A 26,109-nucleotide genomic window follows, 5' to 3' on the forward strand; every position below is an offset into this window, starting at 1 on the left:
AATCCTCTCTCACAAAATGTATTGGAATTGAAAAATGGGTATAAAGGACACACTGTTAAGATATGGCAATGCATGCATTGTTTTCTACATAATGCAGTCGGGGTCTCCATGGTAAAAAAGAAATTTTTATTTTATTTTTTGTCACCATCAGCAGTTAACCTAAAGTAGGAGCTGCTCCATTTCATTATAGGTTAAATGGCTTACCATACAAAACAAGCTGAGAAATGTACATCATTAACACTGCATTTTTTAATAGGTTTTAGAAACATGCTTTAGGATTAGTGAAGAAAATACAATACAGCATGTGTTATTGTTCTGGAATTTTTTTTAATAGAAAGCGCTCCTTTTCAGCATTCCCCCTTCAGTGGAGTCACTTAGACACTTCCAGCTGGTGGCAGGGGATACAGCCATAATACAGCTTTCTCTGTCCCAGCTGTCTTTTTCATAACGTTAAATGCATTACGATGGCTGCACTGTTTTATAAAGGTTCAGGTACAGAAAGGTATAGGAAGAAATCTGCAACTATGTATTTTTGTAGTGACTGAACGCTTCTGTGAGATCTCTGAATCCTGAATGTGTTTCTGGCTCTGGTCACAGATTTCCTTCCAATCACTGGAACATTTGCTGTAAGGGCTGGCTAAAGGTGCCCGAGGAAATCACCTTTTACAAGGGAGCATTGTTGTAAAGGATTTTTAATGCATTATGGCTCACGCAGCATCACAGTTAAAGAAAAACAGGGATTTAGAAATCAATGCTGATGAAGAAACTGAGAAAAAAAGAAAACACAGGAAAAGATCCCGGGATCGGAAGAAAAAGGTATCTAGATCTGTGCCAAATTCTGACAGGGATTCTTTTGTTTTAATTTTGTTACCTTACAATTGAAGTATCAAAGCTCATTCTTGCGTGTAACTTGGTAGCTGTTGGAGTAATTTGTTAACGTTATAAAATAGCATTGATAACCAGGGCTGTGGGGTTTGCAAAGCAATTGAATGTTTAATTGGATATTAGTTGATTGCAGTGGTGATGCAGAAGGTGTGCATTCATTTCCCAGATAAATCACTTGTGTTACCATGATATGCAAACTGCCTGTGAGTTGAAAATAGTTTGTAACCATGATTTGAGGTTAAATGCTGAGCTTTCTCATAGGTTTAACAGCATAATAGTTTAGCCTTACATACATGTACTTAAAAGGGATGTGTGTGGAGGCAGATTTTTTTTTTCTTTGTGTTGGGACTGTGTCACATGTTTGGCTTCTGAAACATCCATTTATTGGGATAATGTTTCAGAAATAAGGTGTTTCAGTGTTTCTCTTTTTTCCTAAGGGTGAGCTGTTTTACAGAATTGAGCTGTAACTATCTCTTATTAGCAACTTTCTTTTGTTAGGGAAATATGTGACTGAGATCGCAGAGGCTGGTTTTTCTCTGCTGTAGATTTGTCTTAGCTGCAGAAAACCCTCCAGCACACTAGGATCCAAAAAATTCATCGGCACTGCATTGCTCATTGTTCAGTTCAGGAGCCTCTGTGTGATTCCAGTCTTACTGTTTCTCTCTAAGGTATAAAGCAAAATAGTTATGGTTTGTGGCATAATGACAGATAAAGAGGCCAACCACTCTGGCAGCTCTGTGGATATGTCCTTAAAAATGACACCTTGTACTCTGCTTCATAGAAATAAGGCCCTGCCATGATTTCTTGGCTTTGGCTGTATCAAGAAGCCAGTTGTCTTAACGGAAACCTGGGAATGTAGTATTTCTGTGTGCCTTTGTGAAATCCCCCTAAGGGGGGATTGGATAATCTTCATATGCTCAAAGAAGCGGTGCATGTGCTTCCTAAATGACATGTAGATTTCCTCTAACATATGTGCATCTTTTGGTTGGGTGATAGTCAGAATTTCCCTGCCCTTTTCTCTTTTTTCTCTGCTATGGCAGTACTATACATGATGAAAAGCACTAAGAAACCCACTGCCTTCTGTTCTAGTGAGCACATTAGAAGACTGTTTAGATGGCTGCAGTGAATGTACTGCAGCATGTTAACTGTAGGTATTTTTTCTGTGTGAATGTATACATACAGATCTTCTGAACCATCTTTCAATATAAAGAAAAGTGCGGAAACAAGATTCTGTCTTTGGGGCCAATTTTAAGGCGCTGCTGTTTGAAACTGGCCTGAATTAGTAATATTTTTCTTGTCTGGTTATGTGCAAGTCTGTAATGTAGCTATCAGGGTGGGTTTTTCCCCCCCATCTGTAAATGACCGCAGCAGTTAATGTTAGGAACTGGCTGTCAACCCATATTTACCTATGGTTTGTGAGCTAAAATGTATAGTCTCTCAGCTAACTCTACTCGTGATGCAGGAAGCCCACGTTGTATTTAATGTGCTCAAGTTTAACAATAGTGTGCCCAATCGTGTCCATATACTGTCTTTGTCTGAGGGTGCTTTCTCACAGTTTGTAATTAGAACAATATAGAAAGGATGTGGGAGTGAGAGGCTCTTGATTCAGTGAGGTGAGACAATTGCTTTGTGGACAAAAATGCTTTATTGTTTATACAACACAGTGCTATAGAAAGGAAATCTCTTAGCAACCAGAGTGGCACATGGATAAATATCAGCCTATTAATCTCAAATGTGTGGATTTTTTTCAGTGTTTTATTTCTGCATCTTAAGAATGAGATAAAATAGAGAGCTTTTGCTCCACCGGAGGCTTTTTTTTGGGTGTCCCCCTCGCCCCTGATCCTTTGTGTCACACTGGAATTTGGTAGCTTATTCCAGTTTCTTTCTGGGTTTCCTTAGGACTTTGCAGCTTCAGGGCATGTAGAGGCTCTCTCTACTAGGAGAATGGAGCAAAAAGCAGTAATTGCTTCACTTAACATTTATACATTTGGGCATCAGTCTTCTCATAGAAAAGACATGATTTTGCCGCCCAGTACATAGGGCGTAGGAAGTCCAATAATTGTGGTTTGCCATTTTGTACTTTCCTGACTATTTAAAACATTTTCCCCCCAATTTTTCCACTATGAGTTGTGAGTCACTTCTTGTTCCTCTGCACCACCCACAAGCAAGCAGTACTCAGGGGTTTTTTTGTGGATCACATGATACTGCACAAAACTAACCCTTTGCTTAAGCAGTATACAGAAATATCCTTTAGGGTCTTCCAATCACATTGGAACAACAGAGAGCGCTGACGTTTCTCAATAATTTATACAGTAAGGAGACCAGCCAACGGTCAGAAAGTAAGGGTGGTGGGAGCATCCAGTGTCCTAGACTTGATGATACCAGCAACAGTCATGCTGATTTATGTTCATATTTAGTTTGAGGATTGCAGTCTGAGGGTAATATTTCACTGCTTTTGACTGGTTAAGCAATTTACAGTGTAATAATGTTTCTGTTAAGGCTTGCTTCAGTACTTGTATGAGAGAAATGACCTTTTTAAAAATAAAACAAAACCCTGTATTATATCCAATCCTATTTAATTTCAAGGTGAGATATTTTCAAATTGCTGCACTTAGCTCTGTAGAGACGCTGTGCTTCTGTGCCCTATGGGCCCACCACACTCTTTCCGTTTGCCTGAATTCAAGACATTTCTGAAGGTTCAGCACTTAAATAGTTTAACTTATGCAAGAGAAAGGGATAGGGCCAAGCAAGTGAAGTGAGTACAGTGAAGAGTCTGCATTATACAGGTTTCCCGTTTATTCTGTTCAAGTTTATATTACAGCTTCAAGCAGTTCTGTCTCTGGATGGTTGTGCAGTGTCCTACACTGCAAATAGTTTGAGTACACCCAAGGGCAGACCTGAGCCTTAAATGGTATCACAGAACAAGCCAAGCCACCCTTAATAGTAAGTGATTGATAGGATGGCCTGCCTGATTCCTTATAGTGCGGCTCTGTCATGCATAGTTTGGTTTGTGAAAACTAGAAATTGTTTATCCTATAATAATGTCTGGAAAGAAATTAGTTGCTTAGTCAGTGCCGTTCCTAAAATAAAGGTGAAATCTCTGGATTTTTTTTTGTATTCCCTGTTCAGTACATAGTAGAAAAGAAGGGCAGGTCTTGGCACATACTCAATGATTTATGTTTTATGCAATATTCAGTAGGACTGAAGTGGTTTCCATTTGCGTGTAGTGCTCAGGAGCTAGCATGTTCTTTGGGAGCAGCTTGATCATAATGCAAAGCCTGGCTGCTGCCGTCTCTGGGATGTTAAAGGCTGTTGCTGTCACATCCTCTACTGTTGCAAACTTGTGGGCATCAGGGAAAGCAACGGATGCCAATGTTGCAAATCCTGGTAATTTTATCATAAGGCTCACGGTGTTTGAAGGTTTTACTTAACTTTCAGGTATGCTGGAAAAATTGCCCTGCAATTTCCTAATGGGTATAAATAGAAATGCTGTGTCAGGAATGATCAACCTGTAGGTGTGCGGCTGTTCATGTGGCTTCGAGGAGCTTGTGCATCTTCTGGGCTGGGCTCTGCTCCCAGCTGCGAGGGCCTGTGGGAGTCAGCTTGGACTTCCCAAGGTAGCAGAGCTGGAAACACCTCCCAGGGGCAGCGGGACCCCAGGAAGGCATCATCATATCCTAGCTGGGAGACTCCCACTCTTTCCTTTCCCTGCAGCTCTCTCGGGGCTGTCAAATGTTTTATGGATCTTGGCCGTGTCAAGGTTTCAGTACGAGTCTCACGAGGTTGAAAAAATTCACGATCTGCACCCACGCAATTAACCTGAGCAAAGGGTTGCGTGCAGACCAGCTTCAGTGCAAGTGGCTTCTTCAGTTTGGTTCAAAGTGATAATTAAGCAGGTTTGAAGAAAACAGGGATAATTCTTTCTCTGACAGGCACATGTTCCTGCAACGAATTGCCCTGTGGTTTTAAACAGCAATTCGGGTTGGAATTGGTGCAGTTTTCACATGCAAACAAGTCTAGCAGTTGTCAGGTAAAGCTTGAAATGTGAGCTTCAAGGCTTTTAACACAAATAACAAGTACAAATCCCCATCCATTTTTAAAAATTTGTAATTTCATGATTTTTAAACAAATCTCAGGATTAGAGACGTCTGTTTCATGGTTTGTAAAGAGTTGAACTTGACAGTAGTAGAATCTAGATAGGTCGGGCACAAATGATTGTTCCTTTGCTCGTTTGTGTTAAGGCACAAACCAGGCAGATGTTGCTCTAACATCTGGGAACATGACCTATGGTAAATGAAAAGATCGTGTAGATTTAGGGCCTGAAGGAAAAATTGTTAAGTCAGTGAATCTTTCCTAGGTACGAGGAAAATTTCAGTCATATCCTTGATTTTGGACATGATGCTCTGTCAGAAGGCAAATCTAATTAAATAATCAAAAGATATTTTTGATAGATGTTTAGGGGCGCTGGTGGATGGGATATCTACTAGCAGTGTTGCATTCTTACCAGCATGGGGTTTTGTGGTGAAAGAGTGTTGCTGTTCAGCTGGAAAAACAGTTCCTTCTTTGAAGATGATCCCCAAAGGAATGAAAAGATTGCATTGTATTGTGTGGGTAGCACTACAGCATCATCTGAAGTGGACACTGCTCAGTGTTACATTGTTGTTTATAAACCCAGAAAAAATTTTGCACTGTTATACATTTACATTTTTATTTAGGCAGGTTTAGAACATTCACCTTTTCCTCTTCACCTTCTTGATGCCTCAGGGTTCTGCCATCACAACAGATGGCCATTAGTTATTATGCAAATACCAGTTTGGGTTATAAACCACATTATGCTTAATGTTATCAGCTTGTGGTGGGAGGAGATGGGAAAGAGGGAAGACTAACAATGGGCGACCTCACCATTATAGGAAGATGGCTCAGTGACTAGATATAGAGCTGGACTCTCAGTGAGTGTAAATCAATACTGTTTCAACTACCTGGTTGGTATTAATGGAGTTTTTATCCTTCTGGTTTTTCCATCCAGGCTGGGTTTTATTTGATTTTTTTGAGAGCGCTGAGGGGGAGGGGGAAATGTCTCTCCTATGGGGAAAATGGATGCTTTTGAAGCAAAAGAAAGTTCAAAGATGATGTTTGGTGTAACAGTGATTTAGGGGGGAAAAAAAAAATTCTCTTTATGAGGTTATGAATATTCAGCCCTGTGCCAAAAGTCAAAGCACTGCTAATTTCAAGCTCTTAACTTGCCTGAATTGATGGCTTCAGTTTAAGTCGTGCGTACTTTGATACAATTCCCCTTGGCCATTCACTAAATGGTTGTTACTGTGAGCCAAAATATTTGTCGACTAGTGGAACTGACTGAACACCTGCTAATATTGAGTGTTAGACTCAATCAGACCTACTTTGACTGGAACGGGGGTAAGAACTAGGCTCTTGGTGTATGTGATGTGGGTAGAGGAAAGAAATAGAGAAGAAAAAAAGTCTGAGTTGTAAGTTGTATTTAAAAAAAAAAAAAAGAAAAATTACATAATTCCTATACAAAGCCTGATGTATTCCCACATTGATTTGAACGGAAGTTCGGACAATAAAGGGCTGGATTTGCTGCTATTCAGTAATTTGTACAGCTGTTTAGGCCACTGATAGAGTGGTAATGGGGATTTTCTGACTGAAGCCGTAGGGCTAGCGCAGGACTGCGTTGTAAACGCATAGAGAACTGGGCCTTAAGGGTTTGGCCAGCGTGCCTGGCGAGTTGGAAACCTCTTAGGCCTTTTAGCAACTCTACAAAATAATGCCTCCCCATTAGATGGGGATGCATGGGGGCCCTTTCAGATAATGAGCTCAACTGAGATGATACAGCTGCCCCACATTGTTCCTGACTTCAGTTATCTAACTTATGCTATAGCCCTATATATTAAACGGAAAAAGATAGGTGCCTTCAGAGGATAATTCAGTGTGTGTAGGTGAGAAAATTTAAAGCAATGTCCTAATTTTCAAAGGTATTGAGTATCCTCCAGCCCTGCAGCTTCAGCTGAGAGCCTTGGGCATTCTGCAGATCAGGCCCTGGCATCTCTGGTGGATGTTTGGGATCATATAACACTTTTAAAAATCCTTCTCGTATGTCTGTTGCCTGACTGTGGTATTTGTGTGGAGCTCCGCTTTGTTGGCCAGTGCTCCGCGAGGTGGCTAATTGCTAATCTCCACAGAAGAGGTCAGCTTTTGATTTTGTTTTTTACAGAGATTGAAATCACTGTATGGTGACTTGGAAGGGAAATCCAACAGAATGTTTCTTTAGTATTTATTCAAGTAAGACTAATGTGGACAGGAGAACTAGATTGAAATAAGAAGATTGTTTTGCTAATTGAAAAGAAAATTCACTCTGGGATGTATTTATTTAAAAAAAAAACATAATTTTGCCAATAAGCTGAAGTTCTCCGTTATTTAGAAAGTTATGACTGTTTAGTAACATGAATTTGTTCCACATGAGATTGTTAGTGCTCCAAGATGTACACGGGCAGTTTAATGCCTTTGTATTATGTACCAGAACTAACACTTTATTTTGCCTTTGTAGTAGCAGAAAGATACAGGACATTATGCATAGTCACCTTCATCTGAGCATTATTTCAGAAAACTTTTTATGGTTTGTTTCAATGACCTGAATGATGTATTTTACCTAACTTTTTGGTTGTTCAGCTATGTTTTATTCACAGTTTTGGATTTTAGCTTATTGGGCAGCTGAAGGGTCTAATGTATTATACGTTGTGCCATCACGGTTTATGTATCAATTTTAAATCTCGGTTTGAGTGTTCATTTCAGTATCTTCCTAATTTTCATTGAAAATCATTCATAATTAAAGAGAAAAGTACAAGATAGAAAGGGTTCATTTATGTTTCTGATATCCTAGTTTATCCTAGAGTGTATCCTACTCCATATTTATCCAACTGGAACTAACAGGACTTTATAGAAGTAGCCACTTCTTGATAAAAGTGGTAGTATCCAAGTCCTCTGTTGACACACCAATTGCTCATGAGCACAGGCAGGAAACGAAGGTTTGTACCTTAACAGATATCCACTACCCCGTCATGGCAAGTTATACAGACACAATATCTGCATTTATTTCATGGGTGTAACATGACATATTCCACAGTGCCTAGAGGAGGCTACCTCAACAAAATCTCCATCAGTATCGTTAAACTTGGTGTCTCTGGTGATCCCATCTCTACCAGGAGCCAGGCAGGCTCCCAGGTGTGCCTGGTGCTTCACCCATGGAATTAATAATTTGTAAATACAAAAAACCACTGTGATCTTGTCACTTCCTTCCCTTGTGAAGGAAGGGATGCATGTTTCACTTTGGAACCTGAGCCAGTGTCAGTGGAAATCACTGCCTGCTTTCTGCAAAGAAGTCCGTGATGGCTTATAGAAAATTGTGGTTTGTAGATTCTGAGCAGGTTTCTGAACAGCTCTCAGTTTTGGTGCATATCGAGGGAAAATTGCTGGTCACTAAACGAGCTTGAATTACACTCATGTATTCCACATTTATTTGTAATGCCCCTTTAAGTACATATGCGTAGACGAGATGAGGGTATAATATATTAGTTGTTTGTATTTTTGTAGAATGTGGAAGGTATTTTTGAAAGCAGAAAAGTGTCTCTTTTTTTTGTGAAATCTTGTCAGCTCAGCTCTGAGCTACAACCCTATCCTTAACCCTGTGGCTTCTGCCTTTTGAAATAAGACGTTATTAAGTATCCAGGCTCTGCTGGAGTAAGAGAGTTGGGACGGAAGAGGAGACAGGTAGTTGCTGAATTCTGCGTGCCGTGAAAGGATTTCCTGGAGCTGCTGAAGTGGCTGGTTTTGCATAATCATATCTTAAAAGTAAGCACCATGATTATGCAAATCCTTGAACTTTTACAGTCTACAAGCAACTAGTAACCAATCTGAATTCAAGTACTCGCATAGTTCACTAGAACTGAGGAGTAACCATGGGGTGTAACACAAATACTCTTTTCCACTAGCGATGATGTGATCTGCCAGGGTGGGGATGGTGCTTTTGTAAACAGCTGCTTGCATGGCATCTTTGTGCTCTGATAGCTGAAGAATTTGGCCTGAGTACAAAAACTCATACCCTTTACAAGTAAAGGATATATACACAGCAAAACATACATGCAATGCATGTACTGTGTGAGTGAGTTTGCATGTGTGCAGGGCAAGAGCAGGAGGGGAGGTGGTGGTCAGGGATTTGGTTGTGGCTCCCCACCTGTGTGCTTTGCACCAGCCCATCGATAGCCCTGAGTCAGGCATCTCCAAAGTGATCCTGCTTCCCACAGTGAGACCCCATCTGTGTTAGGGAGCACTTACACTGGGAAAGGTTGTGTGGTGCTGCAAGGGGTTTAATTTCAGAGGAAGTGTGTTCCCTTTGCTCTCTTCTGCGACTTCTGGAAAGCCAGTGCTGTTGGCCAGTCTGCGTCCTTAGGGAGAAGCTGTCCACAAAGTTGTTAGCAGTGTTTTCAGAAGTGTACACTGTGTGGGTGTATTTAAATAATTTGTTTCTTCATTCATGTAATTTACAGTGTGATTCTGTTCCATTGCTGTCATTGATTCCTAAAGAAATTATAAATCCTTTTTTTAAATGAAAAGACAATTTGAAAGAACAAGTCATTAGATAGAACAGATCAAAAATTTAAATGGCCTTTTGCAAGCTTCTGCCACTTTTCTTTTGAAATTCTTCAAATGACAGCATCACCAGCAATTTCTGCATCACGTTCTGAGTTCACAAAGCTCAGAACAATTCACAAGTCAGTGCCGTGGTTGATATCTATCTTCAGTTAGAGCACACTGATTTGCATATTCTAAAGAGCTTTCCTTAAAGGCAGTATTAAAATGAGAAACCATAGTGGTGTTATCCTGAATGTACCCTCTAATAAACCATACTTTTACCTGCCCTATTTGGTGGTAAGATAGATACCAACAGATAGATACCAACACCAAATAGTTGTGGAATTCACTTTCTGTTTAGCACATCAGTTCATTTTCTGGGGGATTACTTTTAAATGTCAGGATGTAGAATAACTCCGTCATTGACTTCTTTCAGTTAAGCGAGATTTTCACAGCTAGCTGTCCTGTATGTTGTCCCCAAGCTTACCCATCTTGAAGTGGTCTCCAGTGTTCTCTGGGAACCTGTAGAAAAGCAGAGCTGTGCAATATCCACTGGATAGATATTCCCTCCACTTCCCAACATGAGTTTACGGGGCATTTTACTAACAGAAGGCAAAGGTGGAACTGAGCCACTGACTGTAGCTAGCTATGTATAACTTTCAAGTAATTTTTCCAGAGTTGTAATCAGAGTATTTTATAAATATAGGCGTTAATATCTTTAGATGACATTCCTTCATAGATTGAATAATTTTATTTTCTCCCACACAGCTTTTTTCTTTCTCCAATAACTGCATCACCACTCCTTCTGGACCCTACCATGGTATCTCTGAAATTGCAATCATTTCCCATTCATTAATCACTAGCTTAATGTTTAGCATTTGCAACCATCTCATCAGCTGAATTTACCATCGGCCATGAGGAAATATCAGTGTCTGGGTGATCTGAGTCTGTAACCTGTTCTCCTGCCCTCTTTGGATTTGTATGAATCTAGCAATCATTTCTGGTGCTGAGGCTAATGTTTTCATGCCCAGACTGTAGGAAAATTAATGCAGATATTATTCAGAAATAGACTGCTGACTAGACCTTGAAGCACAGGCGAATAAGCCTGGAGTGCTATCCATACCTGAGGGGAAAGATCCCCCAAGAGGAGAGATACGTGTACCGAGCACCTCATGGTGCAGCAAGTTAAAAAAGAGCCTCAATTTATGTGTGAGTAAATGCAGCATTTTCCTGTAGTGCTGAGGAAGCCTCTTTCAAAAGAGGCTTTTTTTGGCCAGGCAGTAGCAGACAGTATGTTCTGGAGGGTGGCTGTGGATGGTTTCCTTTTTCTTACACAAGACTCTGAAAAGTTAAAACATCCCATAGTGAAATATTGCTGAGAAGTGGGTGGGAAAGGCTTCCTTTATTACATTTTTACCATCTAAGCAAAGAAAACATCTTCAAGGAGAATCAGTGAATGCACTGGATACCTGCAGTCCTAGTTTTTCCTACCACTTGATTTAATTTGAAACCACCAGCACTTTGAAGCTGTTAAACATCAAAATTCTGATAACTAGAGACTGCTGTTTTTCTACCAGTCTGAAAAGATTAAAAAGATGTCGAGAGGAAAACATCTCTCATGACAGTGGGTGCACAATCAAAGTTTCTAAGTAGGGCAGCCTGAGGAACAGCCAACGCTTTTCAACAGTTATGGGAAAGTGTATGTTGTTTGATGTTCTTATCTGATATTTTCCTGTCTACCTTTTTTGTAATATCAGAATGTCTGGTTATGCTTAAAGAAGGCTTAATAAATGTTTTGCACACTCAGCACACACTACCCACATAAAAGATAAAAGTATGCAAACTTCCAAGTCATCCAAGCAACAAACAAAGGGTAGGGGATTCTCTTAAGTTTGATCTTAAGCAGTTTATTTAATCTCTGGTTCTCCTCTCTGTAAAATATCTCCGTATTTTTCTTCTTGTGCATTTTAAAGATCTCTTTTCAAATGGAAAGCACTGTCTATTTTTCCGTTCTTGATATAGAATATATTTTGCATGCCTTGTGTAAGGACCATTGATACAAAATAAGGCCCATGCAGGGTTTATAGTTTTTTAATGACCTCAGAACTGCTCAGTGCTGATCTGGTGTGTGACCTATTGGCTGTGTCCACAGCTCTTGGGAATGTTTTTGCTGGTGTCGTGCCATCATTCTGGAGGAGAAATGTGGTTTTTAAAGAAGTATATGCTTTTTAAAAAACTCTTGGTGGAAAGGAAGTATGCATGGTAACAATTCTAATTATGGCCCATGGTATTCAGTACAAATATCCAATTTACTGTTATTTAGATTAATTTTCTTTTATATAGTATACCAAGCCATTGGCTAAAGGCTTTTTTATAATGACTGATCATACTAGTTAAATTGCAGATAGAAACGTGTGTTGTTTACAAAGATTTTGTAAAGCTCTTTCAGAATTGTTTCTGTTTAGCCCACCCAATATATAGGAAAATTGTCAAAATCCTGGTTTTAGAAGTGCTTGAGTTTAATCTAAAATGGCTAAATGTAGTGTATTTTACAACTTTGTATGTATCTTCTTGTTGACCTACGTGCCTGTTATCCTTGAAGGTAAACTCACTGAATTGTGGTCAAGTCATAGATCCAATTAGAAGAACCACTGAACATATGCAATAAATTCAGCTTGAAAGGCCACATGCACAATCTGCCTTGGGTTGGAAAGCCAAGAGATGCTGTGACCAAACAAGATCCGCAGGGAAGCTGTTCAAAATTGTAGCCCTTTGTTCCCAACAGCAAAGCTGCCCCTTTCTCCTTGTTTACTACCAAATGCAAATGAGCAAACAAGCTGGTGCACTTTTAAAACAAGTCAATTTGAAGGAAGATGAGAAAAAAGGAATGCAAGCATTAGAAAGGGCCTTGATGTTGAAATGGGAGCAGTGATTAAAGGGGAGATACAGGAGGAGTGATTGGGGCAGCTGACCCAGAAGTTCGGTTTTATTTTGGGTAACTAGCTGCCAGGAGATGAACCCCTCATTCTGAGGAGCTCCTTATTAACCTGCAATGTTTTGCCCAGGCTGAGTCAGCAGATAAAACGTGGGAGGGGAGGGAGCAGAATTAGCCAGCTAAAGCCAGCAAAAATTCAGTCTCTGCTGGGGACTGGGCTCCAGACTCTGCCGAGTTCAGGGAGGCCTGCGGTTCCTTTCAGTCTGGTGCAGATAGGCTCTGTGAGCAGTAAAGGTGATGTATGGCTGATAAGATGGCTAAGGGGATGGCTCTCTTCCCTGCGAGCATCAGCCGTACTGCAAGCGAGCTGCCTGCAGGGCTGCCGCTCTCTGATTGCATTGCTGCTGTGGGACTGCAGTTGTCCTTGTGAACCCCTCCTCCCCAGACAGAGATGCTGGCATGTTAGGAGGAGAAATTCAGGCATCGAAGTAGGCAGAAAAATAAAAACCCTCTAGCTTTGCATAGCAGAGTAAGAAATGTAATTGGTTGGAGGACATCCAAGAGATTGCACCCGATTAAGTCCTTGAAAAAGGATGAGATCTCTTATCCATTACCTGGTTGCATGAATTTATACCGTGGATATGTAGCCTAGTGCTTTGTCAAGGTCCACATACAAAGAGGTAACCACAAATTAATAAGGGCTTGTCAGTTTGAAGATATTTCTGGTACAAAGTTGAGCAATTCATTTACGCCTACAAAATAGCAATTGTTCCCCAAAATAGTCTGCTAACCAAAATATTTTTTTTTTATTCTTAAAGTATAGCGGTGAAAACAAAATTCAGCTTTATGTCTTTCTGTGTGTTTCTTTTTCATTTGCAGTAAAATTTTCTCACATTTTCTTGACAAGTCAGAATCTCTGTCCTAGTTTTCACAAGACATGCTCTCTGTGCCTGCCTGCCTGTTTCCTAGAAAATAGTTGTCTGAAAGAGTTGCCTGAAAAAGGAGCAAAGGTAATATCTCAAAAGGAAAATAAGTAGCAGATTATATTCATATTCAAACTAAACAATACCCTAATGAAAGATTGAGGAAATATACAAAGAGAAAAAATAAAACTGGGGGGGAGCAGGGGGAGATCTTGCAAAGCTAGCCACCAAAAGCCCTGCCAGAGCTTTTGGAGACTTCTGACTGGAACTTTGCAATACGTTGGGTCTTCCTGTGGGTTCGGTTTTGTCTGTTTTAGTTATTCAAAATAGCGTTTTTATTATTTTTTTAGAAACATGCATGTTAACTAGCGGCAGTTGATTTTGTTAATATCAATTATTTTATGCATTTATTGTTCAGATGAATATTCAGTCCTTTGCCTCTTGGATAGTTTTGTTCATGCAAACATAAATTGAATATATGAAGTGTTATTAACATGAGGCTCTCCTGGAATCAGTTTTATTTCATGGGTAGCCGGTTACTGTGATTCAATACATGCGATTGTCTACAGTTCTTATATTTGGCAGTTACAGATTAGAGCTGCATAGCTTTAGGGAGGATTTTCTAGCAGTACCATTTAGGTCTAATATGTAGCAACCATGTTTTGAATACATCCTGCTGTTTGATGAAGAGACATTAATGGCTGCTCAGAGGAAGAGTGGTGGTAAGAGAGAACAAGGTCAGAGGTAACTCGGAGGGACCGTATTAACCAGCCTCAGAACGACAATACCCATTTTTTGCAAAAGGCAGAACCAGAACGTTTAATAGCAGAGCAATGATAATAATGCTGGATTTCAAACTTCCTTCTGTAATGAGAAAACAGCAGTTATATTTTGTGGGAGACACTGTTGATGGCTGTCCTGGCACTGCATAGTAACAGTCCAATGAGGTCAGTGGAGGAAAGCTGGTCCTTCAGCCTTGCATTGTTAACATACTGCCGGTATTTTAGAGAATATTTTTCTTCCGTTCTGATGTATTACAAACATTAGGATTTCACTTAAAAAGATGCTGAATGTCTTTTAAGTCTAGTTACGTTGTACTTGGAATGACTTTTAAAAACGTTTGACCCATGGACCATGGCATTGTTGCCTTTCCTGAATGATGCTGCCAAATGCAATGGGAGTGCATGTGGGAGGGAGTCAAACCACTTGTAGCGTAGCCTGCAAAATGAGGGGAACTCACCTATCTCATCAGAAAGAGGGAATTAAATAAATCTTTCCCGCCAGAGAACTAACTTCCTTTGCATTAGATCAAGGAAAGGTTCTCTTTGCTTTGATTTTAAAAACCTCTAGCTGCAAAAGATGTATTAGCTGTTGCAATTGAAATGCATAGGGAAAAATGATGCTATGTGCCAGCCACAGATTTCAGTTTTCAGAAAGCAAAATATTTTGCAACTAGATAGGCTGATCAGCTTTATGTGTTGAGCTGACAGGAAAGAAAAGCTTTGGGCAGCTTCTGGTTTTGAAATCTTTATTTAATTTTTACTTCTGCTTTCAGCCAGAAAAACAGACAATAAAAAGGTGCACCATGTTTCTCAGAGCTCACAAATGACTAAGCAGACTGCATGATACCTTTGCTTCTGTTGTCATGGGTCTGGTTAGTCCAAAGTGCTGAATATTCTGGCACTAATCCAGCAAAGTACTTAAACGTGCACTTAAGTTTAAGCCTATTTGTAATTCAGTTGAGGGCAGAGGGGAGCACTGTGTGCTTAAAGCTGAGTCCAGTCGTAAGTGATGTGTTGAATGGGGGCCATGGTGCTTACCCCATCAGAAGAGGGTGAGTTTTTAGAAGATAGGGTCCATCCTGAAATGCTATCAGTTATGCCAGATCTGTGCAAACAAGGTTGGGTGTGAGCACCTGCGAGCTGCAGATGACATCATTTACCTTGAATAGTAGATTGAAATACTGGGGATTCTGATTAACTCCAAAATTTGGAGCTTCAAAGACATTATTTTCTTCATAGGTGCTTTTTTTTAAGCCTGTGTTATCAATATTTGTACATCAGTAAACAATGGTCAAACATTGACAGTGAGAAAACCTTGAAGATGAGAACAATATGTTCATTAAATAAGGCGAGGAAGGCCATGTAGCACTAAGTCACACCTGATAATTGCACTCATATTATTGATTTAATCATGCTTATTAAGCAGCTAATTAACTCATCATATGGCTGGTGTTACAGAGGTATTAATCCAATACATAAAGTGTAAGTATATAAATTCTCCTTTGGGCAGTTATTTGTATCCCACAAACAAATGTTAATTTGGAACATACTGACCAAAGCCTAGCAACTAATTCAGGACAATTTTTTCAGGTAAGTTTCTTAATTTGAAAAATACAGAGTTTAATATGCTTAAAGTCACAAATTTAATTTAAGCTCAACAAAGTATTTAAGTCAATAACAAGAGGAACGCTTCTAAAAAAAAAAACCAAACCCAAATGAAACAACCCATAAAATGCTGATTTAAATTTTGAAAATGAAAAAAAACCAGTCACTTGAAAGCTTTGTTTTGGCATGTTGAACCAAAGGATTTTATTTTAAATTTTTTTTTGTTTTGAAATTTCTTTGCAAGTGTTTTGGAAAGCTGAAAATTCTGATTACAATGTGTCATTTATATTTAGCAGTGGATTCCTAAAATAATTTCTGTATAATCTGGTGGTTTTTTCCCAGATTTTTTTTTGTTGCTGTGAGCAAAGGGAGCCATTTCAATCACTAGCACTGCTCTCTTTGTGACAGCCTTCCAAATACATCATGACCCCATAGCAAATTCAGTCTTGTGAAAACAATTAAGGATCAACTTACCCTAAGACTGCAAGTGAAATGAAATATGAGCCCATGGTGATGGCAGTTAAGCATGTACTGTCATTCTTGACACATCCGTGATTCTGGAGACTCAAATAAGCAGTAAAATAGTTATGTATCAGTATTATTCAGATGAGAATGTTCTCTGTGACATTGCACAAGTGTGTCTCATCTTGTAAAGTGGAGTAAGTTAATTTACTAAAGTGTTTTCCTAAATCCAAGAGTGAAACATGAACATCTCCATTATCATTAATACAGGCATTTCATGCTGTCTGCTCTTTTAGTGACTCTATTCCAGTCAGTGTTTGCAATGGTATTAATATTAATTGCAAGTAACTAAAAGCTGGGCTGCCTGCTGAACTGGGGGTGAATTACGCACCTGGAGGTTTGGGGCTCTCCACCTTCCCATCCCTTGCAGGGGAAGGCTTTGTATGGAGGTGGCTGTCAGGGTGAGGCCCAGTGCTAGAGAGAAACGGATCAATTCTGTAGGCCTGTCGATTTACACATGTGCATTTCCTTTTTCAAGAGAATAGACAATTTTTTGATGTTTTGAAACCTTTAAAAACTAGTTTAGGTCAATGGATTCAAACCTAAGATTGCTAAGACGACTGTTTAAAATCACAGCTATTATCTATTTTAATTTCCTCTGCTGGAGAGTACCCCAAAACATTCATTATGTGGAGGGTATAATCTCTGAACAAATGACATGGTGGAATTAATGAACAATTAGCTATGATCATACGTTATAAACAGAGCTGATTAAAATCCACACATGCCTGGGTTTTAGAAAGATTCTCTTTTGACTCAGCTTTGTGTTGCTGAGGTAGGACCATGCAGCTCTCATTTCTTATTCATTGTGTGAGCATAATATAATTTCCTCTGAGGTAAGGCTACATCTCTTAGTTTTCATGGCAACCAGACAAAGAATTCATCTATTTTTCAACTTCTATGTGTGGGGAGGGTAGGGGTGAGGAAAATAAGAATTTTTCCTGGTAATTTTCCTCTTATCCGTTTAGCTAGTATGCTTACGTTACAGACTTTCTCCCATATCTTGGAGACTATTCTCCAATATCCCATGTGGTGATTAAATCAGAGAGAATATTGTAAAGCTGGAAGAAAGGGAATATCTGTCCCCAGTAGCTGCGGCTGCACGGTGATGTATGCAGCGTGGAATGCGGTTACTGTGCTGTGCAATTTACTGTCTTCATTAAATCAGACAAGCGTCAGGTGAACCGTAGAAATTCCATCTGCATTCGCAGTGGGCTCCATGCATACTATTTACACTTTTTTCCTATCACTTTATTTAGCTTCCACAACTATGTGTTTAATAAATGAATACCATTATAAATTATGATGATTCTTTCAAAACAATAGTGTCAGATACTGTGATCAAGAATATTTTCAACCTTAAAGGCAAAATGCTTCTGTCATTTTAAAATAGAAGCAGGCCTTGAGCTCTCCTAATGTCATTGGGGACAGGCGAGGATTTGTTTCAGAAGCTGCAGTGCAGCACCAGGCAATGACTGGACATACAGCTTGATGATTTTGCATCACATAAAAGCACTAGCTTCCCTCTTATCGCCTCAATGCTCTGATCATCCTGAAAAGTGAGACAAAAGAAATGGTCCGCTGTATACTGACCTTCATTGTAATAGCAGAAACCTTTCATTATTTTATCACATTACTTGATACCCTGAAGGGCAATGCATTTGAAACTAGGAAATTTCATTTGCAGAAAGAAAGCATGTAAAATTTCCGTTGCCTAAGGAGAGGTGGAGTTTTACACGTGTACTCTGTGTGTGTATTTGTGCTTCTCAAAGTATGTATACTTAAGAGATGCTTAAGCAGTAACTTATAGAACAGCTCTTTAATCAGAGACCACTATGTCTGAATAATTTGTCTTGAAATGATAAAAAGTTGTTCCTGAAGTAGGAACAACTCAATCAGATACAACACTGTAAGTGGAGAAATGGTTTGTTTGAATAACAGAAAGATATGTCCAAATGGTACTTTTAATATTCCTAGCAAGTGTTCTCTGCCAGTAGCATTCTACTTTGGTAGGGACTATGCACCCTAACTGTTAAACAATAAATAATTGGTTTGGAGGGTTTTTAGCAAAATCCTCAGAATTCCAAGGTTATTCATGTTCATGACATTGAATGTTGGTATAATAATTTTGTTTGTAGGATCATTATCTGGTTCTCGTGCATTCTTATCTTGCATTACTAGCTACTTTGAGTAGTGCCCAGGTACAAATGGAAATAAATAAGTTAGGCAGACAAATCCACAGATTTTCTGGTAGGACTTGGTCAATTATCAAGTGTCTTTTGCTCTTAGTATGTTGCATTTTAAACCATGATTTATCCCATTATCTGTGCCCTAATAGTGATAGCCTGAGATACAAATTAGGAAACTGTGCTTGTCTTTAGATAAAAATGCTTTTAACTAAGAATCTGAAAGCGTTTTTTAAATTATTCAGTACTAAAGGCTTTGGCCTCTCTCCTCTTTGCAAGGTAAATGTGGAGTCTGTGAAATCTTGCTGCACCTTGCATAGGCATTCAGCATTTATAGGACTGTAGATGCAGTGGCTTTGACCAAAGACTAACAAACGGGCCAAAGTGCCCTTGGGGGACCGTGTTCCTGTGTGGAGGTCACAGAGCACAGTCGTCAGCTGGACGTCACAAAGGGAAGACCTCAGGAGCCTGGCTGGAGGTCATGGTGCTCTGGCGGCTGAGAGCTAGTGGTGTTTTGTTCACTGTGTTCAAGGGGACAGGAGAAAATGTAACAGGTTTTGGGTGAAGGTGCAGGGGAGTGCAAGAGTATACGTACAGTAGGTAGCAGGCTTTGTCCTTCTTTGTGCCTTCAGCTTTCCACGGACTGAGCCCCGAGGAGGAGAGCAGCTCCCTGGGTCTGGAATATCCCCTCCCGCCTGTTTAGTTTTAGAGCCACTTGGGTGTGTTGGCTGCCCTGCCTTGAGCAGAGCTACAGTTTCCTATGGAGGTTGTAGATGTGACAACTTGCTATTAGAATGGATTTACTATCTTTCGTATGAGAGAAAGTGAGGTTTTCATTCTTTTGTCTCACAGTATCAGGGAGTTTGAAAGCCGTAAGATCTGAAAGTTTAATGTTCAAGAAGGTAAGGCTTGTTCTAGCTGGTGGCTGGAGTCCGTGTAAGCAAAGGCAAGGGTCCAACTCTGCAGGGAATTGAGAGTTGCTGTTTCAATGGGACTAAAAGGGAAATCTTCATAGAAGAAGATTGCTTCTCCTTTAGAAATGTCTGTTACACACTGGTCACTAGGCAGAGACCCTTCTGCTGGCTCTTCCCGAGGCAGCTCCAGAAACAATATAGTTTTATCAGACCATTGCTCTTTACAAGCTAGTTATAGCAGCTTTCCCATAGCCCTGTATTGCTATAATTAGGACACTGCTGTCCTATGCACACGTTCTGCTTCCAGGATCTAAACAACTCTCTCTTCAGGGCTTTTCATTGTTCACCGTGGACACACTAGACTGTTCAAAGCTGATGTGACTGTCCTTGATCCAGTTCTGCATGAAGTCAGGAATATGCTCTTTGACTTATACTAGCCGAAGTAACATGCAAGGTTTTACAACTGAACTTAAATCTCCTGAATCAGCTGAAGGAGTATCTTTCTTCAGATGCAAATTTTTAATTCTAAAGGATAAACAGCATAGTCAGTAGTTGAAGTAAAATGCTTGCAGAGGACATGTAATATTCTTTTCCAGGAAAACATTAATAAAAATCATGGCTTGATATGTTTTGCTTTTTGCAAGAAACCTTTCTAGATAGAGAGTGGATGTCTGGAGTCCAAACCAAGAAAGCATTGATCAATACAGCTGAAGAAAACCTGCAATATTAGTTCCTCAGCCAGCAATGCAATTGCTTAATAACTGGTGGCATTGATTATTGAGAAACTGAAAACTGTGTACTAAAACCTGAGAATATAGATTCATTTACAACAAAGTGGCTCTTCTCTCTTCTGGCTTTCAGAGAATACCTGTAACCATACTGTGAGCTACAACATGTTGATGACCCTGGAGAAGTAATAGGGCATTAAGACGGATGAAAAGAAGTCTGAGACCTAGTTGTAGTCTCAGTGTGATCTTGGAGTGTGGCCCGGTGTTTCTTGGACTACAGTCTGCTTAGAATCATTGAGCCACTTGTCACTGAAAGCTGCAGGCTTAACTTTTTTTCCTCAATCTCACCACCAGCATTTGCATGTTGGTATTGCAGATGTTCAGTTCACCTTTGGAGGGACACCCGTGGTTTGGGGGCACAGCAGTGCTGCCAAGTGGGAATCAGAGGTGGGTGGGAGAGGCAAAGAAGAGTGCATGAGCACCCTTTGTTTGGCTCGCAGCTTAACTTTAAGACTAAAATGCACACTCAGCACTTTTATGGCTTGGTTCTTTCTGTTGAATAGAAGCAGAACCATCTTCCAGCCTCTAACACTTAGCTGGATGGCAGAGTGTGCTGTAGCCCTTTGTAATTCCAGTTGTAAACGTGTAAGGTAAAAAGAATACATTTTCAAAACAAATTCTTAGCGTCTTTGTTTAGCCCACAGGTGGTGTGGGTTTTTTTGTTACTAAGTTGTCATCTCTATAACATCTCCAGTTTCTCAATAACCTTACCCACTAAGAGGACAATATTTGCCAATTAAAAAATGGTGCCTGGCATGCACTCAGGTGTTTTACTTATGGTTACAGATAAAATCCTGGAAGCAAGAACCATCTTTTATTCCTATTGTAACTGTGTATGCGAGTTATCAATGTGGCTTCAGTTTGATTAGGAGCATGAGTGAAGCCTCTGTTTCAGGCTCTGCTTTCTCCCTATTGCTATCAGAAACTCAAATTGCTACCTGTGCTGGTAGGAAACATCCAACTGCAAAAGTTCCTTTTGTTCCCAGCCTGTCACCTGGCTTATCTTTTCCTGCAATTACAAGGAAACAGAAGGAAAACATTGCTGAGCCCAATTCCCAGAACTTTATGGTTTGGCAATGATTTGCTTTTAGTTTTAGGGTTCACTGCTGTTCTGTTGTTTCTGTTTGTAGTGTATTATGCAAGTGCCAGAACTTTAAAGCCCAGTTGTCTTTGTTTCCACAAACTTGATTGCAATTTTGGTCCCAGAAGTGACTGTAAAAAAGCAAAATAGTATGAGTTTTGAAAATCTGACCCTAAAAGGTATGTTGCTGTTAAATCTCTGAGCTTTAACATTAAAATATTTTAATTTTCTCTTAAGAAGAAACTCAGAAAAGGTGGTTGATAAAACTTTCACAATGGTATGCTTTTGCTACACATGAAGCATGAGTCACAGCATCAGTAACATTAAAAGTGTTTGCTAAGGTACAAACGGTATGCTGGGGAGGAACCAAAGGCAGGTGTGGAACGTGTGTTGACTTACTATATGGTGAATGCTTACTAATCAGGAGGTTTAAGCTCATGAAAAAGCTACAAACTCTGTAGATGTAACTGTTCTCCCAGTGTTACAGACAAATGCAATAGGGCTGAAGACAATGACGTAGAATCTTTAGACTTGATCCTTTGTGGAAAATAAAGTGAATGCTACCGGAGACTGACTTTTACCAATACTTTCCGCTTTCCTCCATCACGCTGAACATATGTTGGTTTACTTTGTATGTAACATTTGGCCATATGTTGAACAAGTCCTCTAGGAATGACTTGCCAAGTGCCAGAAAATGCTCTGCTGTGGCAAATTGACAGGTAGACAAATGCTATTCTCTTTTAATGATGTTTTAACATAAGCAGAGATTTCAACGTGTCTGAAAATATATTCAGAAGGAGGGACTGAGGTTTCTTAACCGTGATACAAGAAAAGAAATAGCCATGAGCAGTGGCTTAAAAATCTGCCCCCCTACCTCAGGTCATTTTTATTAAAGGAGAGGAGAGTTTAGACTTAATTTCTTTTTACATTGTGCTTTTTGTGGTTAATCACCTGTTTGTGTTTGAAAGGAGTGTTACAAGATTCTGCTCTGTTAATGGTTAGTCGCTCACCTCTTTTGATTCAGATGTAAATGGTTCCACTATGTACAAAACCTCAAAGAAACAGACCCTAGCAAGCAGGGTTATTCCATTTAATGTTTCAAAGAGAAAGAGTTAAGAGCTTTCCATTTAAGCCTGCCAACAAGCATACACATGACAAAGAAGAATCAGAATAGCCAAACACAAAGATTTCTTGTCATTATTTAGAATCAATTGGAATGTGTGATTTTTTTGCAACCATATAACTTTATTTTACTTATATAAAGAGTATATTAGTTGCTTGCAGACACTGTTCTCTGTATGAAAAAGAAGCAATGCATTTCATTCCAGTTGCATCCTCTTTTGAGACAACATAAGATTTTTCCAAAGGAACAAGTGATTCCTTGGGTTCCTCAAAGAAGAAAATTGTGTAGGCTGGGTTGGATTTTCTTGCAGTATCATAAGGAAGCAACCTTCAAATGGAAACTTTTGAGTGTATATATAGTGAAGCAGTAAAATCAGACACATTTTTGTGGGTGAGCAAATATAAACTCCTAGAGACTTCAGAAAACTGAGAATTAAATTGACAGAAATTAATCTGGAAGCCTTTCTGCCCTACTCCTGATCTGGCCTGGGGTCTTCTCAGTAATCATATGAGAGAATGATTTCTGGGTTTGCTTTGGTTGGTTTGTTAATTTATTCACTTTAGAATGAAAGTGAAAGGTTTGAAATTGTTACTTTGTACTGAAGTCCTGGTATGGATAATGTGTTATTTGTTGCCTGTGGCTTTTCAGGAGACTGAGCAGAAGGTAGGAAAAAGTAGCAGATCTTGGGAGACCATTTTGGCTGCAGAACTGTTGTGGAATTCAGCACCTCACCAGTACAGTGGCTGTTATTTTGGGTTGTGTGGTGTGTTTTTTTTTTTTTTTTTTTTAAACTGAATTAGTAGAACTTTTCTTTACAGGACTGAGTTTCACCTTTCTCTTTAACGTTATTGTAGTGTATGAAATATACCTGCAATATTCAGTTCTCAGTGTTTCAGTAAGCGCAGGAAATCTGAGGCAAACTGTAACATTTATATTCCTTTTGAGGGTTAACATTAGCCAGTTTTTTAAAACACTAAATGTTTTTTATGCACAAATATAAATTATAATTTGTATGAGTTTACATGTATGTACGTGTTCACACACTTATGTTACTGGGTATGCTCTATATTTATCACAAAGTACCAATGAAAAGACACAGCCATAATAACATAAAAACAGTATTAAATATTTTTCAACATTTGATTACATTTTCCAGCATTTCTTCTGCAGTGCTTTCTGCCCTGATGAAATGAATAGCTCATCAACACCTTAGTAAACATCAACTGCAGCCTGCAGCTTTATTTTTCCATCATTAAACAATTGACAATGTGTTCAGTATCCCAGCCCAGCTGATCATGAGATAAAGTGTGACTAAAAAGTAGATCATCTGGTGGATGCTCCAGTGTTTGATACGACACAAAGAGCTCCTTTCTCTTCTCTAGCGTGCCCGTGCAGCTCCTACTGCCATCAGTAGGAGCTGTGCGTGCCTATTTGAGGCACGTTGCTGTATCTGAAGCACTTGCTCTGTTCCATCACTGAAATTAGCACAGCAATAGAGCCATCCAAGCCAAGCACAGCCACGTCTTGTCTATTTGTAAATTCAGCTATTTGCAGTTAGGTTTAGTGGCTGAGCTTCTCTCTTATGCTTTTGTGCCTTGGATATAGTCCTATATAGCTGACGGAGCACTGTATTAGACACATCCATTAACTCTATCTAGAGTCTTCCTCGCAGAAGGATTTTCTCGGTTTACTTTTTTTTATGATATGATCTAGTTTAGTAAAAATTGCTGTCCTGTAGACAAACACCCTGCAAGTAAGGTTCACAACTGTTGAAGATGCCACTTTGATTTATTCATACCAAGCTTATCCTCGAAGGGCGATCACTTTGGGGACAGCAAGTACTACAGCTGCCATGTCCAGGCAGTGCTGAAGCCAGTAGACGTGATAGGCAAACAAGGAACTTGGTACTATTTCTGAATGCATGTGGGCATATGAGAAAGGAACTGAGCCCACCAGGTCTCTTCCATGCTACTTACAGGTACAAAATTGCAGAGCTGAGATCAGTTTGGACTGATGTCAGAGAGCTGAGATGCTTCCTTGGGAAGGCTCCTGCTGCCAAATATTTCATTGCTTTTTCATGGCTGTAGTTGCTTTATAACGTTAATTATTCAAGCCTTGTGTATTTTCCAAATGTGGCTTTTGACTGTGTTGCGCCACAGGCTGTGGAGATGGAAGTGATGTGTTACTGCATTCATCTTTACCTCCATGCTAAGGCAGGGCTGACCCCTGTTGGCCTGTGGGAGTTTAAATGTTTTTATGTATCTTAGTGCCTGGAAGCTTAAGAGGTTTGCTTTTTCCTTGTACCTGACAAGGGAGCCACAGCTCACAGGCCAGATGCAGCTGGAAGCTCTTATGTATGATATGTTGTGGGTGTCTGGGCTGCCAAAGACATTTGGAAATACTTAGCCCTCTGCAAAGAGTCAGCTCCTCACACGTGTGTGGGAATTTGTTGCAGCTCCTTTCCTAGCCATCCCTTTAGTAAAAAAATGTATGGGGACTGCACTTGCACAGTGTTTGTGCTGCTATCCTAGGATTGCCTGTATGCACAGAACTTGAACGTATCCACATAAAGCCTTCACTCAAGCTTTCTGGCTGCAGTGTAGACTATGAGTATATCTGCGTGGCTTTTTATCTTGCAGACTTTTGTGTTCCTAAGACCAATGGGGGAGTTAATGTGGAGAGCCATGCTAGGAGCACAGCAGCATCTAAAGAGGTGAGATGGCCTTCACAGCAGAGTTTATTCAGGTCCAACCAGTTGGAATCAAAGGTGAAGATAGCACAGGTTTATTTTCAGAAGATTGCCCACCCTGCAAATTGCCAACTTACTGCACGTATTGATACAAACTCAGTTTGGAAGTAGAAATCAGGGACAGAGTACTCAATTATGAAGCATTTAGATCTTTTTCTCTTAGTTGTCATTCTTTTTCATTTGTACCTTCAGTATGTTTCCTGCCCTCCAGCCTGAATTTTTTGTTCAGCATTATCTTTCCAATACTTGATAGAAGTTGATCACAACTGGGAAAAATTCGTTCTTATTTAAATGTGTAAATCACATACAAGCAGCTGTATCTTTACTGTACCTGTACATTCCTGGATCAGTTCAGGTATAAACCAGTCCCTGTGGAAATCGGTGGGGTTTTTTGCACTAATCTCAGTGGATGGTTCTCAAGAGGGCCATTGTGGGCTGCTGGAGCCTTAGCCTTCTGTCTGGAGCCACGAAAGGCAGCATGTGGTATTTGGCATGTACAGCCTGGAAACTGCTCTTTTGTTATACAGCACAAGGATGTAAAAAATCATTGACAAAATGGAGTTAGGGTTTTCATAAGCTGAAGCCTAAAGTGTACCCACACAGGTACGCCTACACGGGGGTGCTGATGGCAAGAGGGCCAGTGGCAGTGTGTTTGGCTCAGAAAGTTTCAACTGCCAATCAGACAGTTCATGCAAAAATTGTAAATGGTCCTTTTCCACAAAAGCTAACCTTTGGCACATACGCACATGAATTCTAAATCAAACTGATTGATCTACCTCATAAGTGTAATTCTGGTATATTCTCTTTTCTTATAAAACAGCTTCTGATAGCACTGAAGTGAATAATTCTATATTTGGCAATTATTTATGAACTGCAAATCTCATAAACACAGCAGATGCATTTCCTGGATGGCAGCCATTAGTACATCTGGGGACTTATTTACTAGTTATTGAAAATATTGGACTGGAAG

At 39.8% G+C, this 26,109-nt stretch overlaps 1 protein-coding gene across 1 annotated transcript in view; it reads left to right on the forward strand.

Moving 5' to 3' along the window:
- Positions 1-409: 409 nt before the first annotated feature.
- The window catches only part of ANK3 (ankyrin 3), a 210,693-nt gene continuing 184,993 nt past the window's right edge, over positions 410-26,109 (forward strand). Inside the window, exon 1 of the mRNA XM_075154275.1 lies at positions 410-816. Within this exon, the coding sequence (XP_075010376.1) occupies positions 703-816 (114 nt within the window). The 5' untranslated portion in view covers positions 410-702. The remainder of the gene's footprint in view (positions 817-26,109) is intronic.

Source organism: Calonectris borealis, chromosome 7 (assembly GCF_964195595.1).
Source record: "Calonectris borealis chromosome 7, bCalBor7.hap1.2, whole genome shotgun sequence".
Classification (NCBI taxonomy): Eukaryota; Metazoa; Chordata; class Aves; order Procellariiformes; family Procellariidae; genus Calonectris; species Calonectris borealis.